This window comes from Phacochoerus africanus, chromosome 2 (assembly GCF_016906955.1).
Source record: "Phacochoerus africanus isolate WHEZ1 chromosome 2, ROS_Pafr_v1, whole genome shotgun sequence".
In the NCBI taxonomy this organism is placed as follows: Eukaryota; Metazoa; Chordata; class Mammalia; order Artiodactyla; family Suidae; genus Phacochoerus; species Phacochoerus africanus.
The window spans coordinates 12,572,688-12,596,192 of NC_062545.1; the positions used below are offsets into that span (position 1 = coordinate 12,572,688).

The 23,505-nt window shown below is 40.6% G+C and overlaps 2 protein-coding genes across 6 annotated transcripts in view; one reads left to right on the forward strand and one right to left on the reverse strand.

The window, feature by feature from the left end:
- IPCEF1 (interaction protein for cytohesin exchange factors 1) overlaps positions 1–23,505 on the forward strand; it is a 165,003-nt gene that overhangs the window by 122,047 nt on the left and 19,451 nt on the right. For all 5 annotated transcript variants that reach the window (XM_047769880.1, XM_047769879.1, XM_047769881.1 and 2 more), the window contains 2 exons: positions 599–687; positions 12,022–12,394. In XM_047769880.1, the coding sequence (XP_047625836.1) occupies positions 599–687; positions 12,022–12,394 (462 nt within the window). The remainder of the gene's footprint in view (positions 1–598; positions 688–12,021; positions 12,395–23,505) is intronic.
- Positions 1–23,505, reverse strand: part of OPRM1 (opioid receptor mu 1) — a 170,563-nt gene that overhangs the window by 31,350 nt on the left and 115,708 nt on the right. The gene's annotated exons all lie outside the window — the stretch shown is intronic.

A 23,505-nucleotide genomic window follows, 5' to 3' on the forward strand; every position in this document is an offset into this window, starting at 1 on the left:
CAAAGCAGTAATAGAAATCAGTGTCCCAGTCATCTCCTTGGTCCTCTTTTCCGTAAAATAAATGCCCATTGTATGTTGGAAGTCTATTTATAGATAGTGAGCAAAAATTGCACAGAAACTGCACAAAAACCTTATCCTCATCCTGGTGTGTAAGACCTTCTGTGATACGGCCTGGCGCAGCCTTCAGCTTTGCTTCTTTCCATCGTGTCCCTTAGGGGACTCTGCGTACTTGGCTCAGCCTCTGTCCTCAGCCTGGTAGTCCCGTTGCTCTGTGTGCACCACCGATGGTTCACTTACCCTGTCATTTTCAGCTCCGTGTGATTCCTAGCTTCAAAATTGTGTTCCCTTAGTGTAGGACGCACACTTCTTTTGAGGGATTATTTGAATTTCCCGGAGCTACAGTTAGTTCTCTTTTAGCCTATGGGATACTCCTTGAGGGCAGAAACTGGAACTCTTACATATCAGGTAGCTCACTAGTTAAGTACTTCCCGCATCGGATTGGAATTGCAGTAGTCAGATGGAGAGAGACCTCAGCTCGTGCATTATGGGATAAGTGATGGCAGTGTTGAAACCCTAAGCATTTTCGTTTTTGTTATAGAATGCTACAGCGAGAGTGAGCAGGAAGATCCTGAGACAGCGGTGGAGACTGCATCCCCTCCCTGCTCTGAGGAGTCTCTGCTTCCTCTGGTTTGTACTGATGTACTTAGTGTCTTGGTCATCAATCAAATGCATGGACAGCATTCCTCCCAGTTGGGTAGAAACCACCTTGACTGCTGAAGTTCTAGAATAAGCTAAGCGAAGTTCCCTGCCAAAGAGCACGTACGGTTCTCAGGTGCTGATTTTGAGCCTTCTCCATAGCAATCCGTTGGTATGACAAACTCGGTGTATTTGTGTGGGACCCACAGATGTATCATGTGCAGAGGATTCGTGGTGATGCAAAGGGCTTCTGGGTGATAGGCCAGTGCTTGCAAAGTTTTTTTTTTCCTTTTTATTTTTTTTATTTTTTTTTTTGTCTTTTTGTCTTTTTGCCTTTTCTAGGGCCACTCCCGTGGCATATGGAGGTTCCCAGGCTAGGGGTCTAATCGGAGCTGTAGCCACCGGCCTACACCAGAGACACAGCAATGCGGGATCCGAGCTGCGTCTGCAACCTACACCACAGCTCATGGCAACGCCGGATCCTTAACCCACTGAGCGAGGCCAGGGATGAAACCCGCAACCTCATGGTTCCTTGTCGGATTCGTTAACCACTGTGCCATAACGGGAACTCCTTAACTCTGTTTCTTTTTGTCAACAGATGTTCTTGATTTCAATGTGTCAGGTTTATCCATCACTTTCATTGTGGTCAGTGTCCTGTCTGAAAAATTGTTTCCTATTCCCAGGTCACGAGGACGTAGATAATGCTATCCTCATTTGTTGGATTAGGAAACAGGTTCTGAGAAGTGGAAGGGCCTGGTCACACATCCAGGAAATGGAGCCTCTGGGGTGGGAACCCCGTCTGTCCAGCTTTACAGCGTACGCTCCGTCCACTCTGCCATGACCCGTGTCCACTCAAGGACCCGAATAAGCATAGGCGCTGACGGGTTACAGCAGTTCCTTCACTGATCAGATCTCTTCTGCCAAAATCTTCTGTTTTGTGTGATAAAGTTTTTATCTTTATTTGCATTTTGCAGTTCCTGGATTTATGGTGTTAATATCATTTAAATAATGACCTCTGCTACTTTTATCCACTGTCAGTGGAGAATTGTGGTCACTTTTTTAATTGATTTGGCTAGCAGCTAAGACCAGACATAAATATTTGTTGAATGAATGTTTATTAAAGTATCTATTAAATAGGATTATCCAAAGTTAAGCAAGATATAAACAAAATTAAACTTTGAATATGGTAAAATGTAGACCAGTGTTTGAACTCAACTTACAATGTACCCTTTCTTAATATATCCATAACTTTCCCTTGAGGTAGTCTTTTTCTTTTTTTTTTTCAGTGTTTAGAGGTTTCTATTTCTTTTTATTTTTTTAATATACTGATTTTTATTTTTTTCCATTATAGCTGGTTTATAGTGTTCTGTCAATTTTCTCCTGTACAGCATGGTGACCCAGATACACATACATGTATACATTCTTTTTTCTCACATTATCATGCTCCATCATAAGTGACCAGACATAGTACCCAGTGCTACACAGCAAGATCTCATTGCTAATCCATTCCAAAGGCAATAGTCTGCATCTGTTAACCCCAAGCACCCCATCCATCCCACTCCCTTCCCCTTGGCAACCACAAATCTATTCTCCAAGTCCATGATTTTCTTTTCTGTGGAAAGTTTCATTTGTGCCATATATTAAGTTCCAGAAATAAGTGATATCATATGGTATTTGTCTTTCTCTTTCTGACTTACTTCATTCAGTATGAGAGCCTCTAGTTCCATCCATGTTTCTGCAAATAGCATTATTTTGTTCTTTTTTATGGCTGAATAGTATTCCATTGTGTATATATACTGCATCTTCCTAATCCAGTCATCAAACAGCTGTGCCTTGTTGGTGTAATAGAGAAGCCTATATTTTTGTTTGGTTTCTTTTGGTCTTTATATCTGTCTCTCTGTGTCTCTCCATCTCTGTCTTTTAGGTGATTTCTTTTTGTTCTAAAATACTGTGGTTTTCAGTTTTATAACAACAAACTAGCATCACAGTTTACAAAGAGCATTGTCAGACATCCAGTAATCCACTTGATGAAAATAAAAGGAACCAAGTTATCTTCTTAGATGAAGGAGTGTGGCTCCCTTGCATTATATGATGATAGTCTTACCTCATGTTACAGTGGGAGATCAGGAATTGCTTGTTCCAGAGCAAATAAATGGAAGGATAGATATGGGACCAGTAACTTAGATCACTGAAATAAGGGTATTCTTTAGAATGTTATTCTAAATGTCAATAAGTGTTATTCTCTGAAGTTTCAAGCTAAGAATTTTTTGGAAGACCACCAAGGCTAGCATATTTTTTTCTGAAGAAATATATTAGAAATAGATAAATGCTGAATAGTTAGATTTCATTTTCTTTAGAAACAGAGTATGTTGCTCCTCATATAGTTCCCAGGCAGATTTTATTTTTGTTTTTTCCTGTTTCTGAAAAATAGCCATGCAAGACACTTGGTTCACATAACATTTAAGCTTTTTACTTAAACAGATGAAAACTTAAAAATCATGGTAACTTTCACCTGGAGCATGAATCAACTTATTGTTTTGGCTCAATCTGGCATAAGCTAGCTATGACTGAGATATATAAGCATTGGCAAAAAATCAAAACAAAATAAAAGCAAAAATGAAAACACCCAAACATTTCCCAACTTCTTCTTTAAAACATTTTGGATAATGAACTTTTATTTTGGGAGTGATGAACTCAAACGTATAAAATAATACTATTCTGGAAAATTATTTCAAAATTTAAAAATCTTTAATTAAAATTTTAATTCTGTGTCCAGTCATTCTGTCTGCTATAAAAATCAGTAGTAAGACTTCAACACCAGACCAGTTGGGACCTCTGCTTCTGGTGGGACACTATTCCACAAGAGAATAAAGAAACACTATAGGGTCTTCCTTGAGTGAACAAGAAATTTCTGTTTATGTTACTTCTTCTTGAGAAAGCTCCACAAGATGGATGGTGGAAGGGATATCTATTTTTTTTTTGTCTTTTTTGCTATTTCTTGGGCCGCTCCCAAGAAATGGAGGTTCCCAGGCTAGGAGTTGAATCGGAGCTGTAGCCACCGGCCTACTCCAGAGCCACAGCAACACGGGATCCAAGCCGCATCTGCAACCTACACCACAGCTCACGGCAATAACGCCGGATCGTTAACCCACTGAGCAAGGGCAGGGATCGAACCTGCAACCTCATGGTTCCTCGTCGGATTCGTTAACCACTGTGCCACGACGGGCAACTCCTAGGGATATCTATTTATTTATAGGGAATTGAAAAATGGAGAGCTTTTTTAAAAAAAATTTTTGGCCATGCCCATGGCATGTGGAAGTTCTCAGGCCAGAAATCAAACCCACACCACAGCAGTAACCAGAACCACAGCAGTGACGTCAGATCCTTACCTCACTGAACCACCAGAAAACTCCACTGAAAGGCTCAAAATAGAGGAGTCTCTGTAGGTTTTACTTTGGAAGAGTCTTTGTGGAAATCACTTATCCGTGATCCCTTAAAACTCATAAAAGAGCTAAAAAAGAACTGACTTCATTCACATTTCAAACGCATTAATTTTATGTGTTACAGCGTATTTAAGAGTTTAAAGATCATCAAGCGTCTGTTAGAAATATTTTCCCTCTAAGTTTAATTTTGAAAAAGGATTGTCTGATAACTTGATCTATGCTGCTTATGCATTCATTTAACAAATATTTATTGAGAGCCACTATTCTAAATAGTCCTTAGGATACAACTGTAAACAAACAAAGATTTGTTTCTTCATTGGAACCAAACTTCTAGTTGAGGGAAGAGAAGCCATCAACATAGGAAGTAAGCGATCTGCTGCGTCAGTAGAGGAAGTGGAGCAGAGTGAGTAAGGGGTCAGGAGTGCTGCAGGGCAGGTTGCGGCAATGAATGGGGTAGCAGGGGACGCCCGAGTGAGAGACGAGATCTGAGCAAATCTCTTGGAGGATGGTGTACGCGTCAGCCAGGTGGATATTCAGGGAAGGTGTTTTCCAAGCAAAAGGAGCAGTTAGAGTCCAGATCTCCCTGGTGCATTGATGCCAATGCAGGGAGGCCAGTGTGGCTGGAACGGGGTGAGCCCAGATGAGAGCAGCAGGCAATGAGGTTGGAAGGTAGTGGTGGCCACACCATATGGAGCCTGTGGACCCTCAGGGATGTTGATGTTTTGAGTTCTTCAGCCTTTGGGAATTGTGAGCAGAAGCGATCAATCACCGTTTTGAAAGGACCCCTCGGGCTGCTGTGTGGGAGAGACCGTGGGAGGCGGGGGAAAAGTGTAGAAGCAAAGAAATCTAAGGGAGAGTGTGCAGTGATCAAGTGTGGGAGCTGGTGAAGACTGGGATCAGGGCAGGGTTGAGAAATGGAATGGGTGGATTTGGAATGTAGTTGGAAGGCAGACGCCCCAATAGGTGGGTCAGATAAGAGAGAAATTATGAAAATAAATATTTATAATCCATGTTTTAAGCAGCCGATGCAGATTATTTTAACATGATAGTCCTCATATTTTGATGCTTTTTTAGAAGTAAAATTCCTTTATATCCAAGGAATAGAAAACAACAACAACAACAACAAAAATAAAACCAGCTAAAGCAAATTGGAAGTTCCCATGTGGTGTAGCAGGTTAAGGATCCGGCATTTCAGCAGCTGTGGTGCAGGTTGCAACTGCGGTGGGGGTTCGATCCCTGGCCCAGGAACTTCCACATGCTTCAGGTATGGACAAAAAAATATATATATCAGCTAAAGCAAATCAAAGAAGCAATACATAGAAACAACTCTGCATGTTGTGGCTTATTGGCCAGTGGCAGAGGAGGAGATTAAAGATTAAACACAAAAAGTGGTAAAATCAATTTAGCAATTCAAATTTAATCTTAGTAGGATGAATCTTGCACAGTTGTTTACTAAAGGTCAGTACTATATAAAATAATGGAAGTGCTCCCCAGAGAGAGGTGTGTGAAAAATTATTAGTGAGTACATATACTTACAAAGAATAGGTAGAAAGAAAAATTCAGCCTCTGTCCTCAAAATGTGGAAAATTTTCTTAAGCTCTATGGTTGAACACTTAACTGATTTTAAGACTTTTCTAAAATTAGCTTTTACATCTTGACTCTTGCTTTAACAGCTCATCTTCTGGCTGTCAGTCACCAGGCATGGTGGCTGTCCCGTAACCTCTTGTAGGCCTTCCACGACGCTGCCCCTGCCCTGCTGTGGTTGGCATTAGCTCTTGCCCAGACTATTGGAAAAGCAGCTTGTTTTTCTTTCTCTGTCTCTCATCTCTCTCTTCTCTTAAAAAAAACACTGCCAAATTTGTCTTCATAATGTGCAGTTCTGATTAATTGATTTACCAGCACATGACCTCTCAGTGAATTCTTACTGCCTATCAATTTAATTTCCAACTCCTTGGCTTGGTATTTAAGGCCCTTGGGTTTCCTTCTAACTGTCAGTCTTATTGCTGATTCCTCCTTTGTTATCAGCCCAATAACTGCCCCCATCTCCCCAAAGCTTTGCAGGACGTGTATTTGTAAAGTTTCCCCACTTGCAGGAACCATTTACTCTCATTCCAATTCCACTTCCTAAATATCTTTTAAGACCATGTGAAGCGTGATTGCCTTCATGAAAGCTTTCCTCATCCTCTAAGTCAGGAGGATTTTACTCTCGTCTAAACTCCACATGCCCATTGTGCATTTGTTGGGCACTTTTTATTATGTTGTTAGTCTCTGCTTTTTAATGCATATTTCGTGTATCTGGTTTATTTATCTAATTATTAAATTGGTTTTTTTTGGGGGGGCTACACCCGTATCATATAAAATTTCCCAGGTTAGGAGTTGAATTGGAGCTATAGCCCTTGGCCTACGCCACAACCACAGCAATGTCAGATCCAAGCTGTGTCTGCGACTTACACCACAGCCCATGGCAACACTGGATCCTTAACCCCCTGAGCGAGGCCAGGATAGAACCTGCATCCTTAGGGATGCTATTCAGATTCATTTCTACTGAGCCATGATGGGAACTCCTAATTATTAAATTCTTCATGTCAGAGGCAGTGTCCTATATCTTTTTCTTTACCCACAACATTTATGACCCTGCCTAACACATGTTTGAGCCTAATTAAATATTTATTTAATGGACCGATCGATTGGCAAATGCATGATAATTGTGAATTCATCCATGCACTCCACAGATTTGTAGCCATAAAACTAATTCCCCACAGGAATTAGAAACCTAACTGCTTTACGCCTGTCTAGTGATTGTACGTGGCCTTTATGAGGATGACTTCATTTGACTCTCACACAAGTCCTGTCTTTTACAAATGGTAAAGTCACAGGGCGGAGAAGTAAATAGAACCCTTATAAGTAACCTTTGCAAGCTTAAGTTTACCTGTTATTCACACTATTTTAAGTGCTCTCATTTGCTCCTCTTGATAGTCTGAGTCAGGGAGGAAGACCTCTGATAAATTTTTTTCTGCATTAACCTTGTGCCAGGCACTGGTACAGGGAAGAGGATGCTGAACTGAGAGAGTCTCATCCCTGGAGCATCTTAAGTTCTAAGTGGAGGAAGAGTCACAATGAATTTGTAATGTGGGCAAAGAGTCTCATGTACTGATGAATATTCTATTAGGAAGATAACATGAGGCTGAGGGTGGGGAGGATACATCTTTGTCTTGACTGTTGGGGAAGAGCCTGCTGTGGAAATGGTATTTGACCTGAGACCAAAATGATGGGAGGGAGGCAGCCAACCAAACATACAAAGAGGGAGCCTTTCCAGCAGAAGGAACTGGAGATGTGCTCAAGAAACAGAAAGAAGACCATGTGATTGGAAAGGAGAGGGAAGCGGGGGCTTCAGGAGATGATGGAGGAGTAGGTCGGGTCCATGTGGACTTTCTCAGCTGTGATGAAAACCACGGATGTTCTCCTGCTTGTGGTGGGCAATTCCTGGAGGATCTTCAGTAGAAGAATACTGTGGTCAGTTTTCTTTTTCAAATTTTTTTTAAAAAATTAAAGTATAGCTGATTTACAATGTTCTGTCAATTTCTGCTATACAACAAAGTGACCCAGTCACATGTATATATGTATAGGATATAGGATGAGTGATTGGTTATAGTTCCCTGGGCTATACAGCCGTGCATCATTGCTTATCCATTCTAAATGTAATCATTTGCATCTACGAACCCCTAAATGATCTGTTTTCTATTTAAAAAATGCTCTATCTGTTGTTTGGAGGATGGACTCGGGTGGGGAAGAGGTGGGCAGTGGTGGAGGCAGGAAGTCAGTAAACTAGGACTTGGAAATAAAATGGTTTCTCTGAAGTCACTTAAACAGTCAGATTGTAGTGAGGAGTGGATCTTCAGCCCGCTCATTGCCCAAGGTCATGCAGAAAGTCAGAGACAGAGAGGGGCAGTGCACAATACAAGGTCTTCAGGTTCTTAGAGCAAAATTCTTGGAGTTCCCGTCATGGCGCAGTGGTTAACGAATCCGACTAGGAACCATGAGGTTGCGGGTTCGGTCCCCGCCCTTGCTCAGTGGGTTAACGATCCGGCGTTGCCGTGAGCTGTGGTGTAGGTTGCAGACGCGGCTCAGATCCCGTGTTGCTGTGGCTCTGGCATAGGCTGGTGGCTACAGCTCCGATTGGACCCCTAGCCTGGGAACCTCCATATGCCGCGGGAGCGGCCCAAGAAATAGCAACAACAACAACAACAACAAAAAAAAAGACAAAAAAAAAATTGTTATCAGCATATGTAGAAATAGAAACACAACACCTCTTAGGGCTTAGCAGCACCGACAGGTTTGTTTTTATCAATCTGGTCAATAGAAGAAAAGAAAAGCTGTGTACTCTCCTTTTTGTTCTCATTTGGTTTTATTATGTTTAGTCCAGTTATTCCTGTATTTTATTTTTTTTCATATGCGTTGACTAATGTGGCTTAAGATTTATATGCTGACTCATTCCTTTCTACTTACAGACTTTTGGTGGCCATTTTAAATTATTTTTCCCCATGTCAAACTTGGGTTTTTAAAGCAATTCAAAGAAAAGGATTTTAAAGCTAATCAGCTTTTGAACTAAGCTTCTTTGATGAATAAAAATGTCATACAGAAAATGGGGAAAAGCAATACTGATTTTTTTGCTTAGTCATATACAGAGTCTGCTCATTAAAACTAAGATTTTTAAATGTCTTTAATTTTCCCATTAAAATAAAATTTTAGGAGTTCCCATTGTGGCTCACTGGGTTAAGAACCTGACATAGTGTCTTGAGGATGTGGGTTTAATCCCTGGCCTTGCTCAGTGGGTTAAGTATCTGGCATTGCTGCAAGCTGCGGCATAGGTCACAGATGTGGTTCAGATCTGGTGTTGATGTATCTGTGATAGGCCAGAAGCTGCAGCTCCAATTTGACTCCTGGCCTGGGAACTTCCATATGCCGCTGGTGTAGCCATAAAAAGAAAAAAAAAGGAAAAAAAATTTAAACTCAAATAAATCATCCATAGCAACTTTACAGAGAATTTCAGGGTACTCCTTAATAAGAGACTGAACTGTGCCAGGCTGGTTTTCTTCACATAACTCTGGCTTTCTAGGCCACTTTTTGTTGGCATTAATTTATTACCAACTATTCATTTATTAATTTATTAATGCCAGGCACAAATGCAAAAAAAGGGGATGAAGAAATGATTAAAAACAGCCTCTTCTCAAGTAACTCATCCCACAAGAGGAACAAATCAGTCAGCACTTGCACTATTTGTTGACAAATAAAATGATATTCCATCGGGTGTCATAGAAGTAAGCTCCAGAGCATCAGACAAAGGTACCTACTTGGCCCCAAGGCCACCAGAGAAGACTTCCTGGAGGAGGTGTCCCCTGAACTAACACTTGAAGGATGGGCTTGTGTTAGCCAAGTAGAGATAGGGTGAGAGGGGAGACTTCCACTCCTTTGTGCCTTCATTTGATTTGCAGTGAGGAGCTTTATGGTATGTTACTTGGACAGCTCATAGAAGACACTGAGTTAAAAGTTCTTCTGTTTGACTTGTGCCTATGGGGAGACACAGAACAGTAGGAATAATGAACTGGGATTTAGCCAAGCACATCCCCACACGCGTCCTCCGTAACGGCACTCCATGTAACCTTGGTCTGAGTCCATCTCTCTTCTAATGAAAACTCCCTCTGACCTGATACACAACATAATTATCTCATTTTGTTCTTCCGTCTCTTGAGTTCTTTTCCTTATTTCTCCTTTTCCTCACTCTTTTCTCCATTTAAAAATCAAATTTAGAAATGATAACATGACACTAGAGAAAATGGATGCAAAGCAATTGCCCTGTGTTTGGGTGGGACCACAAGCAGGAATACACTTTACAGAAATTTCTGATGCTCACTGAGTATGTCTTTCCTTAGTTTTTAAGCAGAATTTTGAGGTTCAAAAAGCCTATGGAAAGTGCTGTAGCAACAACGTTTTACCCAAATAGCCCATTTTGTTATCATCAAATTACAATGGTGTCAGCAGGAGCCACAGGAAAAGCTTGTGTTTGGTCTCTTTCCAGAAAAGGAAGCTGATGCCACTGAAGCCAAGTTTTACTAAAATAGCTCTCAATGGGGAACATGTCAGGACCAAGCCTGAATGGGCATTTTTGTTAATATTTATTCTGTAGATTCTGCTAATGAGTAAACAAGTCTAGGCATTGATTTGGACAGTTTGGTGGAGGGCAGGGGGAAATGACCTCCTCCAGATAACTAGAGTCTTATTTAGTGAATTATGGATCTTTGATCTCCAGGGTAAGTGGTTTGGGTCATTTAAGGCAGCTGGTTTGAAAGCTTGTAGACTCATTCCTGAAATGAACGTTTTCATGTCTGTGCCAAATGTGTTTGTGATGAGTTAGTGTTTTAACTGGATGTTTTAGTGTCATGCTACTAACAAGTGGGTTTCTTACTTATTTGACAACCCATGTCTCGTATGCAGCCAGGTGGGCACACGTAGGCTAAGTACTGGCTTTTCCCATCAGAACTCAGAACCTGCAAATGCTTGGAAACGTATTATCTTGCAGCCATCCTGATGCGGTTGAACTGATTCTGAGAGCTAGAAACTGATGAGAGTATTCCGTAGCTGACACAATGAAACCGAAACAGGAAAAAGACTTCTCTGTCTCATCTGCCTTTGGAGATATGGGGTGGCCTATAGAGCAGTGGTGGTTAGATTTTTTTGGATTTTATTGACCAACGAAATTAAAAATGGAGGAACCAGCATATAGTTGCCAAGTCTTTATTTTGCTACACAGAATATATATAAAAAAAGTCTCCAAAAAGGCAAAACCTATTGTCTACCATTACCATTTTCCAGAAGAAGGCATGACTTCTTACATCAAAAGGTAACAAGGATACACTCTCAGAGGAAATGAAGTCTTTCCCAAGAGATGACGATTGATGAAGTTGCATTGATGTTTTCTCCTTGGACTGGTGAAAGTGTTGCCAAGGATTTTGTCATTCACCCTCGGATTGTATGTCAGGAACTGCTTTCAGAAAACCCTGCATCCTCAACCCACTTCTCATAGGTTTTGATTTCCTGTTCGTGAATTAGGAGCCTGCATATGTATGCCTGTGTTCTTTGGTGAAGGTTTATTGCCATTTTAAAATTATTGAGGAGTGAACGAGTTAACGTTATTTCACCTAAGCAGGCAGTTATGAGCTGATTCTGGTGATGTGTTAAGGAACGTGGGAAAAATAGCTCAGAGTGTAAATATATGTTTGCCCACATTACTGGTCTTCCACTCAGTTAATATTATTTTGCTTCCTGCCTGGTTCCAGCTTTTGCTTTCTTACTCCTGATAACCTTTCTCAAGAGCTTTTGCTCAGTCCGTGAGAATTCAGTGATAGACAACAATCTATTTTGGGGGGCCACACCCATGGCCCAGGGACGTTCCAGGGCCAGGGATCAAATCTGCAGCACGGCAGCAACCAGAGCCACAGCCGTGACAGCAATGGCTCCTTAATCTGCTGAGCCACAAGGGAACTCCTGCGATCTAATGTTTGCTCAGAATGTCCTTCCGTGTTCCGAAGAATTCCCCAAAGGGGTCTTTTAAGCATCTGGAGAGCATTGCAAAATAGGGTAAATCATGATACGAAGGTTTTTCGGATCCTAGAGGAGTGAACTCGAAGTGGTACAAAGTGGCTTTGGAAAATGGCATCCTAATGCCCGTCATACGGATGTCCATGCCATATGTTTTCCTTTTGACTCTGTTATCATTGGCCACTTTTTGAAACACTGGGGCAGCTTCGTTGAAAAGGAAAAGTAGAGAATGCTGACTTGCTCATGATTTATTTTATTCTCTTTTGGTTTTATTTGTGAAAAACAGGCTGCTCAGCAGGCATCTTCATCTTCACCCAAACTGAGTGGAACGGCGCGTTCTTTATCTTCCATAGAAACCTCAAGGAAGACATCCAGCACTTTGTCTTCCTCGTTGTCGAGAGGAAGACAGTCCTGGATCGACATGATTAACAGTTCGTCTGCCGCTGAAGATGGGGCACGATCGGTGACGTGCGCTGTGCAGGTCCACTCACCTGTGCCCTCAGAGGCAAACAGCCTCAGGGCCCTGGAAAACAGCTTTGCCACATCAGAGAGTGACTTCGTGAACTCTTTATCTAGTGATGACACTTCTTCATTGAATAGCAATCAAGATCATTTTAGTGGCCCAGAGAAGCCTCCTGGACCAAAGATGATGGACGGAGGTAAGCCAAGAAATTGTTGATTCTTCCTTAGAGAATGAATATTTGTATGTGGATGTGGAATGCTAGTGTCAATTGTAAAAAGAATATTTAAAGTCACAAATGATTCAATCCCTGAACAGTCAAGTGGGGCTAAGTCCAGGGGCCACTTTTTAGAGGAGGTTGCATGTGGGAAATTCTTGCTTCAAGGCCATTTATTACCTACTGTAAGTTTCACTGACTAAATCCTTGCAACTATGAGACATTCATAAAATAATGCCAGTTTTCTACCTATCTGAAGTAAGGTTGGAGGGTTTTTTTTGGTTTGTTTCCATGGCCTATGTTTGGGGCTTGTGGTGGTTAGATCAACATTTTTGCAGATGACATTACCTCCATGATTTCAAACAAATGCAGGGCAACCTCCTTCCCTGGGCTGTAATCTCAGATGAGGTCTGGGTCCTTGCTAGTCAGCTCCTGAGACCCACCTCCTGAGGTTAAGAGGAAGACAGGGGGGTTCCCGTTGTGACTCAGTGAGTTAAGAACCCAGCTAGTATCCACGACAGTGCAGATTTGATCCCTGCTCTTGCTCAGTGGGTTAGAGGTTCCAGCGTTGCCGTGAGCTGTGGTGTAGGTCACAGACACAGCTCAGACCTGGTGTTGCCTTGGCTGTGAAATAGGCCGGTAGCTGCAGCTCTGATTTGACATCTGGCCCGGGAACTTTCATATGCCACAGGTGTGGCCCTTAAAAAAAGAGAGAGAGAGAGAGAGACAGGCAATTTGCCTGCATGTTGGAGGGAAGCCCTAGAACGTTAAAACCAAAGGAGAGCACAGCTTATGTGTTTGAAGAATAAACATTTTAAGTCTTAGCAAAGGGAGGAGTCATTGGAGTGCAGACATGAAATGTGTGAGCTTACTTAATATTCTGTGATAATTGATCCTTATATTTTATTCAGATGGACTTTTAAAAATGTTTAGTTTTCAGTCAGGATGGGTCTTTTCTGACGGCCTGTGCCTTATTCATTGTGGTGTAAAGCAAGCTTACTTGATTTAAGACACTGAAAAATGAGAGGATGATGAGTTTGGTTTGTATTTTTTTTCAGTGCACTATTGACTGAAGGTTGGGAGGCTAAATTCTCGCGACACCTAGCCAGGGTGGCCAGGGCGACTGTCCTCTCCTCCTCCCTCGCCTAATCAGGGAGAATTTCTTTAAGTTCTCAAGTTTTCAGATGTACCCTATTAATTTCATGTTTGGTATCAGAATAATTTAGGTCAAGGATGACAACTGCAGACCCAGCTTGTGTGTGTGTGTGTGTGTGTGTGTAGCCTTTATTTGAATGCTCAGGCTGGAAATGCATTCTCTAAGTCGTCACAGTTGTCAGCACTCCCTGTGGCTTCATTTGAAGATGTTTCACACAGTTGAGTTACCTGCCTGGCTTCTGATAGCATTTTCATTGGATACCCCTCATTTAGGCCAGTGATTTACTTTACATTAGAGAAAAATGGAGTAAATGAAGTCCTTGCCAATATAACCTACTTTTAGAGGTGAATGAGCTGGAGTAGAGGACCACTGAGGAGTAAGGAGGGAGTCAGACCGGACTGTATAGAATAGAAGGCACTAAACTTGATCATGCTGGCCTTAGTTCGCGAGGTGCTGTCACATATAAGGTATAGGGCTTAGTTTGTACCTCCTTGGAAGTACAAAAATGCATGCAAAAAAAATTTTTTTTTAAATCTTTTTGAAATTTCTTGGGCCGCTCCCATGGCATATGGAGGTTCCCAGGCTAGGGGTCTAATCGAAGCTGTAGCTGCCGGCCTACATCAGAGCCACAGCAACATGGGATCCGAGCCACATCTGTGATCTACACCACAGCTCACAGCAACGCCGGATCCTTAACCCACCGAGCAAGTCCAGGGATCGAACCCGCAACCTCATGGTTCCTAGTCGGATTCGTTAACCACTGCGCCACAACGGGAACTCCAAATGCAAATTTTGAGGCCAATGGTGCAAGTGAAAAAGAGATAATTTTGGGTTCAGCATAAGAAATGTCTTGTTAACATTGAGAACTGTTTGAAATTGAATAGGCTCCTCGGAGAGCAGCATGCTCCTTATTGTGAGGGTGTTTACTCATTCTGAGACAACCATCTTCATTGGGTATTAACCATGTATTTCATGCCGATTACAACTTTTGCTCTTATGAAGATGCGCTGAAGAGGGAACTCAAGAAAATAATGAAAAGGACTATATCTATTCTTTTCCAGCTAAAAACTCTTACTTTAATCACCGAGCCACTGGTAGAGCTAAAAATTTTCGTGTCCACACACACACACACACACACACACACTCACACACTCACAGCATCCCAGGATGAGGATGGCTTGAAGAGCCAAATAGGGAATAAATTCCATTTGCATTCTTCTTCAAGAGATAATGTTGCAGATTGAGTTTTCCTTTAGGACAAATAATCTGATAGTCATGGGAAGATGCATGCAGTTCTTGTCCATGTCCAATGTCCTTCTGGGAATGTGTGTGCTGCAGAGGCTGGCTGAGTACCAATAGCTCCTTTAATCTAAGAAGGAAGAAACCAGATATTTTAAAATTTTGAGTTAGGTGTAGAGAGAACCACAAAAATCTCTTTGCTTCTTCAAACAGCTTGATATGAAGGTATTCTTTGGGGTAGGAAGGAAGAGAAAATAAAACCATTTTTTCCCTTACTGATTTGTTGGCACTTGCCATATGTTACAAAATTTTTGCTGATGATTTTTCTCCTGCTGCTGGGGATTTGGTTAAATTCCCAGCAGAGTTAAACCACATAAAGTCATTGCTATGGAAACAGCAACCCAGTCTTTGTTGCGTTTGCAATGACATGCTGTTGAGTAATCAGATTACGTATTGTGCTTTTTTTCTTTTACATGTGTTGGAAAAGAAGGTAGCTTTTCATTTTTGTGACTTCTAAAACTTATTATTTCTTAGTTGCCAATTAAAAAAAGAAAAGCACTGAAATTCCTGTCTCTGAAATGTTATTCAGGTTATTTTTATGACAGAAATTGAAGTTTCAACGTGGACCATGACAGGAGTTAGGGTTTTAGATTAAGTCCCAGTCTAAAGATGTATTTGCTGGAGAAAGAGGCTTTTATGCTAGAAAAGATTCTTAAAAGTTAATAACTGAGTTCTGAAATAAGCAGACAGCCTTATTATAGCTTCCTTTTATTTAGACAACGAGAGAAGTATTTGCAGTTGGTATACAATTAAAACTGTGCTTGGTAGAATTTTATACAGAATTCAAACCCTTTTAGACATTTTTACCTACAGTATAAACTATTTAAACAGTGCAGAGTGTTAATTGCAGTCTATTGCCTTTCTGCTTTGGGAGTTCTAGTTTTTGAGCTCTTCAGATTCTTTGCCGAGTCTTTGTACAAAGCATGATGGGAAAAGAGGTGATGGGGTTAATGGAATGTTCATCCCAGCTCAGCTTTACTCTATCCTGTTTCTTTCGTGAAAGGTTATTTGACCCATGACTCATGTCTGTGAGATGATGACTCACGTTACCTATGAATTTATGCAATATAACTAGGTCATTTGTATGCCTCTACCTACATTTTAGTGACAATGTGGAGACAGTTTTACTCAGGCTTATTCCATGCATGGAGTGACTGTACCCTGGATGCTGATAAGCTGGATAACCACTAATAAGACTGATACCCGATTTAATGCAAATAAATTGTCAAATACAAATACAGCCAGAATGGGCCTGGGAATCAGGTAGAATAAAATGCATCTTTAATGAAGAGCTATGCATATAAACGCATGCATGACATTTCAGGAAAGTGACATAAAGGAGCCAGATTTTAGAATTTAGCAATTACCAAATATTTTACACAATTTTAGTGCCATCGGTACTGACGCTACATTGTTTTAGCTAGATACCTCAGGTATTGCTGTAGGAATGATGGAGTATGTCTCTTTAGGAAGCAAGATAATAACAAAAAAAGTTGATGAATAAACTCTTCAATTAAGCATTATTTTTGTTATTTTTGGGGCACCCAAGATGTACTTTTGTGCTAACAGGACTGTGAAAACGAGCAAGATACAATTTTTGGTCTAAAATTTTTTTCACACATAATGGGAAGAGTGGGAGGAATAAGACTCACTTAACAAAATAAAGCAGAATAAAATAAGTTCCACAGAGAGATACGAAGTACTTGAGGGTTGTAAAGAGAGCAGGAACTCAAAATATGGAAGATTTTTGCCTGTGAGTGATCTAAGATGGCCCAAGTGGGAAGATCTCTGCATAGAGAGGAGAGCCAGGGAAAAGAGGAGTGGAAGATAAATTTGGATGATGTGGACTTCTGGGCTCATTGTTAGTTTATTCCTTTAGAAAATGGATGATGATTTCTAATCAGAGAAATTATGTATTTGGAAAAATTTTTAAAAAATGAAGTAAAGAAAAGGAGCTCCCACTGTTGCTCAGTGGGTTAGAAATCTCACTACAGCAGCTCAGGTCGATGCAAAGGTGCGGGTTCGATCCTGGGCCAAGCACAGGGGGTTAAAGGATCTGGTGTTGCTGCAGCTGTGGTGTAGGTAACAGCTGTGGGTCGGATTGAGTCCGTGGCCTTGGAACTTCCATATCCCATAGGTGCAGCCATAATAAAAAAAAAAGAAAGAAAAATTACATTAGCTTTAGTAAGGGAACAAAGGAAATTAGAATAATGAGGGAGCTTTGGTAATAGCGTAGGTGGCAGTGGAAATAGGAAGCAAAGGAGAGGCTTACTTGAGGGATTCTATTGCATGTCCATCCAGTTGAAGACCAATCTTGGTTTTTGTATCTCTATTACTTAATTCGGTCCCTAGAAAATTTCCTAGTGATCCTGTTTTTTTGAGTATAATTTGAGAAGTGATATGAAAATGGGAGTAAATATTTCCTGCTGTAAAAATCCTGAATTTGTAGTTATTGAGCTCAGAGGCATTGGTCTCAGACATGGATGACCCATCACTGCTTTCTCTGCTCCATGACAAATGGCCAAAGATTCCTAGAAGATATGAAATAATAGGTTAGGTTACCTATGAATTTATGCAATATGACTAGGTCATTTTTAGTTCTCAGACTTTAATCTCAACTTTTTTTTTTTTGTCTTTTTGCCATTTCTTGGGCCACTCCCGCGGCATATGGAAGTTCCCAGGCTAGGGGTCTAATCAGAGCTGAAGCTGCTGGCCTACACCAGGGCCACAGCAACACTGGATCCGAGCCGTGTCTGCAACCTACACCACAGCTCACGGCAATGCCGGATGGTTAACCCACTGAGCAAGGGCAGGGACCGAACCCGCAACCTCATGGTTCCTAGTCGGATTCGTTGACCACTGTGCCACGACGGGAACTCCCTCAACTCTTTTTTTTTTGAAATATGTTGATGTATACTATTATGTTAGTTTCAGGTATCCTATATACTGATTTGACATTTGCATATGTTATGAAATAATCACCATGGTAAGTCTAGTACCATCTGTCCCCAAAGTTTTTATAATTGACCATATTCCTTATGCTGTATATTACTTCCCCATCATTTAGTTGCTATATAACTGGAGGTTTGTACCTCTTAAGCCCCTTCACCTATTTGCCTAACACCTTTCCACCCCCTTTCAGGCAATCTCCTGTTGCTCTCCGTATCTGAGTCTGTTTTTGTTTTGTTTTATCCATTTATTTTGTTCTTTAGATTCCACGTATAGCTGAGGTCAATAGTTTTTTGGTGGCATCTTTAGGATTTTCTATGTACAGTAGCATGTAATCTTCAAACAGGGACAGTTTATTTCTTTGTTACCAACTTGAATTCCTTGGTCTTTTTCTCATCTGCTGTGGCTGGAATTTCCAACACTATGTTGATTAAAAGTGGTGAAAGTAGGCATCCTTGTCTTTTTCCTGATCTTAGAAGAAATGCTTTTAGTTTTTCATTTTGGAGTGTGATGTTGACCCTAGGTTTCTCATATATGGCCTTTATTATGTTGGGGTGTGTTCCTTTTGTAGCCACTTTGTTGAGAGTTTTTATTATAAATGGATGACAAATTTTGTCAACACTTTTCTGCATCTATTGAGATGATCATATTATTTTTATTCTTCAGTTTGTTAACAATGTGTATGAATTTGATTTACATTTATTGCATCATCCTTGCCTCCCTGGGATAAATCCCACTTGATCATGGTGTATGATCCTTTTAGTGTATTTGGTTTGCTGTGGTTCTGCTGAGGACTTTTTGCGCATTCATCAGTAATGTTGACGTGTAATTTCCCTCTTTTGTGGTCTCTGTCTGGTTTTGTTATCAGGGTGGTGCTAGCCTTATAGAATGAGTCCAGGAGTATTCTATCTTCAGTTTTGGGGAATAGTTAGTTTGAGAAGGTTAGAGATTAATTCTTTAAATGTTTGATAGAATTCACCTGTGGAGCTCTCTGGTCCTGGAGTTTTGTTTGTTGGGAGTTTTTAAATTACTGATTCAATCTCATCGTTGATGATCAGTCTACTCATATTTTCCATTTCTTCCCTGGTCAGTCTTGGGAGGTTGTCCATTTCTAGGAATTTGTTCATTTCTTCCAGATTTCATTTTATTGGCATACATTTGTTCATAGTAATCTCTTACGAGCCTTCTTAGTCGCATGGTGTCTTTCATTTCTGTTTTTATTTAGTTGGGACCCTTTTTGCTCTTGATAAAGCTGGGTAAATGTTTAGCAGTTCTGTTTACTTTTCAAAGAACCGGGGCTCTTAGTTTCATCGATCTTTTTTTAGTCTATTTTATTTATTTATGCCCTGATCTTTATTATTTCTTTCTCTCCCCTAACTTTGGGTTTTGTTTGTTCTTCTATTACTAGTTCCTTTAGGTATAAGATTAGATCACTTATTTGAGATTTTTTTTGTTTGTTGATTGCTCGAGGTGAGTGTGTATCATTATAAACTTTCTTCTTAGAATTGCTTTTGCTACATCTCAGTTGTTGGATCAGTTGTTGGCATTTGGAGATAATTTTTGAATTTATCAAAGACAATAGCTCTTGCAATAGCTTTCTTCTTAGAGTTGCTTTTGCTACATCTCAGTTGTGGATCAGTTGTTGGCATTTGGAGATAATTTTTGAATTTATCAAAGACAATAGCTCTCTTGCATAGAATTTACAACCTAGTGTATACGTCCATTTTGGCAGGATGTGGAGACAATTAGTGGGTAAATAGAGGAACACGATAATTTCTGGTAGTGAGCCAGTTCTGTAAGGGAAATTGGGTAGGCGTATATAATAATAGCTGGTTGGAAGAAGGACCTTTATTGAGATGACTGGTTGGGGAGGATCTCCATGAAGAAGTGATGTTTGATCTGAGACCTGAAGGCACGAGGAAGCGTACGCATATGAGCAACAGCTGACAAAATGCCCTAGTCGGGAGAACATAGAGTCTAAGTGCTCTAGCACTGACACGAATTCTGTGGTTCAAGAAACAGAAACATATTCAGTGTGGCTGGAGCAGAGGGGAAGCTTAGGAAGAGACCGGAGAACTCAGTAGCAGCTGAGTTCTGCTAATGTGGCAACTGCTGGGTCCTTTAAGATATTTGGATTTTGTTCTAATTGCAAGGGAATGTTTTTGGAGGAAGGTTTTGGTGGGATCTTTTAAAAAGGTCACTTCACTGTATGGAACATGTTTATTAGGAATGTAGCTGCTGAAATAGGCAGTGATGAAATTGATGAAGTGGTGGTGCCCTGGACTAAATTGGTAGCAATGGGGTAGGGAGAGAAAAGAAATACACATATTAGGGATAGATTGTCAACATACAATGTAAGAAGGTAAGATTCACAAAGGATTCTTGCCTGGTTTGGTCCAGCTCTGGTCACTTAACGCCACTGCCCAAGTGCCCAGTGGACATTCAAAGAATTGTGATGGATGGATTGAATAAATGAAGGGATTGGATGTATGAGGGAAAGAGAAGATGAAGGATGCGTCGTTGTTGAGAACATTCAGTCCCCTGTGGCTTTAAAGATAATTGCAACTCTGCAGAACTGTTATCACTTCCTGGGAAAAGGTTCATTAGTAGGGATTTAATGGCCATGTTGAAATATGTAACTCTAAATGTGTACCCTGAGGATTTCCTATAAGGCAAAAATAAGGATGTTTTGCAAGTAATTACAAATCGTAGGTGTGAGGACAAGAGAGCTGCATCTTTATCTGCTCCAACCTTCATTTACTGCTTAGTGAAGTTGAGATGGGGTAACTTCTTCCTTCCTCTTGCCTCACTGCACTTGTCATGAAGTTCCCCTCACAGCTCTTCTGAATCTCTCATTTTTATATTTTATGCTCATTTATCCCTATTATGGATCCACATGGTTGATGGATTCCAGCGGGATGATACATTTATCTATCATGCTCTGGGTTTATATTCTTGATTTTGGGCAGTTTTTCAGCCCCTTCCCCCATTTATTTCCCATTCGAACTCTGCTGCATATTTTAAAAAAAACAAAAACAAACTGGAGTTCCCATTGTGGCGCAGTGGTTAATGAATCCGACTAGGAACCGTGAAGTTGCGGGTTCAATCCCTGGCCTCGCTCAGTGGGTTAAGGACCCCGCGTTGCCGTGAGCTGTGGTGTAGGCTGCAGACGTGGTTCAGATCCTGCATTGCTGTGGCTCTGGCGTAGGCTGGTGGCTACGGCTCTGATTGGACCCCTAGCCTGAAAACCTCCACATGCCAAAGGAGCGGCCCTAGAAAAGGGATAAAGAAAAAAAAAAAAAAAAAGGAAAGAAATAAAAAAAAACTGACCAAATACCTTTTTTATGTACATGCCAATGTTCTTTTTTTTTCTTATCACATCCTAAGAGATGTGAGCAGATAGAGAAATTTTACGTCTGCATTAAATATTTCACACAATCCAGGTGCTCATATGATTGGAAGAATGCACTTTAAAAACAAATAGAATCTTAGTTTTAAGAATCTGAAGCTACTTATTAGAATCTTGGGCAATGAACTCACCCTAAGGTTAGTTCTGAAAATCAGTGCCACAGAGGCAAAAATAATAAAACCTAAGAACAACATTAACGATTTCCCGATAGGCTGGTTTTATTCTTATCAATAAAAATAATGATACAGTGTAAGAGTACTGAGTTGCTTAATAGAAACATTAAGTATCCAAGAGGTGTCTGATTCTGGCAGAAAAGATAAAGCAAATATAGGAAAATGAGGGAAACCAAAGTGAAACTACTGTCAGATTTACAAGAACATAAGTAAAATTACCTGCTTTATACTTGGGCACTCTCTCTGGCTTTCTCTCAATCTGTTCGATTTTTTCTCTTACAGAATTTCTTTTACCTGCCATATATACATTTTAAACCCCAACTTTGCATTCTCCATTTCTGTGCCCTTATGTCTTTGTTGCCTAGCATGATTGCGACTCCAACCTCCTACTCCTGATTCAAACCGGTTCATTATCCCCAGGTTCCCAGTTCAAATGCCAAAGCAGAGAATCTGATTATCCAGCCTGTGTCTTAGGTTGCTGACCAACTTATGAATTTCCTGTGCTAGGATCTACTGCCCTGTGGCCCTGTGAGAACAGAATTTGATGTATAAAACCTGGGTCCCTCAGAAGCAGAGGCTCTGGGTGGACATTTTTCACTTGGAAAATGGAGTAGTTGGGGCAGGAATCTGAGCCTTGGCCTCTCTAGTCCAAGTCAAGCTACCATCTTGGTGCCTGTGCATCATCTGATTGGAAATCCTCTTCATTGAACTTTTTTCAAAAAAGTATATCACATAGATTTATAGTACAGAGCATAGTGTTTAAGGCAATGAGCTTTGAGTCAGAACCTTGGTTTGTCTCTTTGTGACTTGGGTCAAAGTTTTTAATCTTTCTGTGTCTTCACATTCTCTCCTTGATATAAGGATTATTAATAACACTTTCTTCATAGGGTTGTTACAGAGGTAGTGAGATCATGTTGGTATAGCAGGTAACATAATGCTTGTCACATAATTAAAAACTCAATACACAGAGCTATCTCTACCAGCATCAACAGCAGCAGAAACAGGCAATCTGTCTCTTAAATTAAACTTGGTTAGTAGTATCCTTAGTATCCTAAAGCAAGTAACTAAGTGTCTAAAAATAAGTTATCCAGACTTATTTTAGTTATCTGGTTTAAATTCGTCTGTCATTATAATTTCAGATTTCAAGATTTTTGTCCTGGAGTTGTCAGAATCATTAATTAGAGGAAGCCTGTAAAATGCTTTTGATCTCTTGGTACCAGGTGCTGTATTAAATGACATTTGTAAATTCTTAAAGTCTTAACGTCCAAATGACCACGAAGTTCTTTCTTCTCTTCGTAACAAGTGCCTTCCATGGTCTTTCCTTTCTCAAACACTTAGAACATTGCACGTGAAACAGGGAATACCAATTTCTACCTAAACCTTTTCAAGTGTTTCATTTTGGGAGCTAAGACTATCTTTCTTGGGATATCATTTAGACTTGTCCAATCTCAAAAATTTTCCTTTCAAATTCTGATATAAAATATGGTATATAAAGTCCCCTCTTGTCTCTGGAAGCCAGCATTTATGTTCTAAACAGCAAATAAAAATCACATTCTAGAAAGCACAAGGAAACACCAAAAATAAGACAGTGGGGGAGGCAGCGTTGACAATACAGCATTTAAAGAGAGAATCTGCATACAGTGTTCTCGACAGCCAAATTCTGGGCCTGCTGGAGCGTGCCTGTCCTGTCAGGAGCAGACAATAGGCTGGCTACGTGGGAGGAGCACATGCATTTGGCAGCATCTTGGAAAGGAGTGAACCAGTCACTATTGGTTAAAAGTGTTGCTGTGTCTTTCGCTAATGTCAACAAGAAAGATCTTGTTAAAAAAAACCCTTACCTTTCTTGAGTCTAAATCATTAGATTATTGACCTATGTTCAGAGACGGTTTCCTAGTCTGACTCTTCCAGGCATTCTGAGCGAGTCTAACCGAAGTGAAGGGTCAGTCACATTTACCTCAAATTCCCACCAACTCAACATGTGAGATACTGATGCTTTACAGCTGGGATTCTGGAGTCATTCTTTGAGCAAGCCAGATTAAAAAAAAAAAAAAAAGACATGGCATAGAGAAAATAGATGCTGCTTTCTGGACAAGTCCCAACTTTCTAG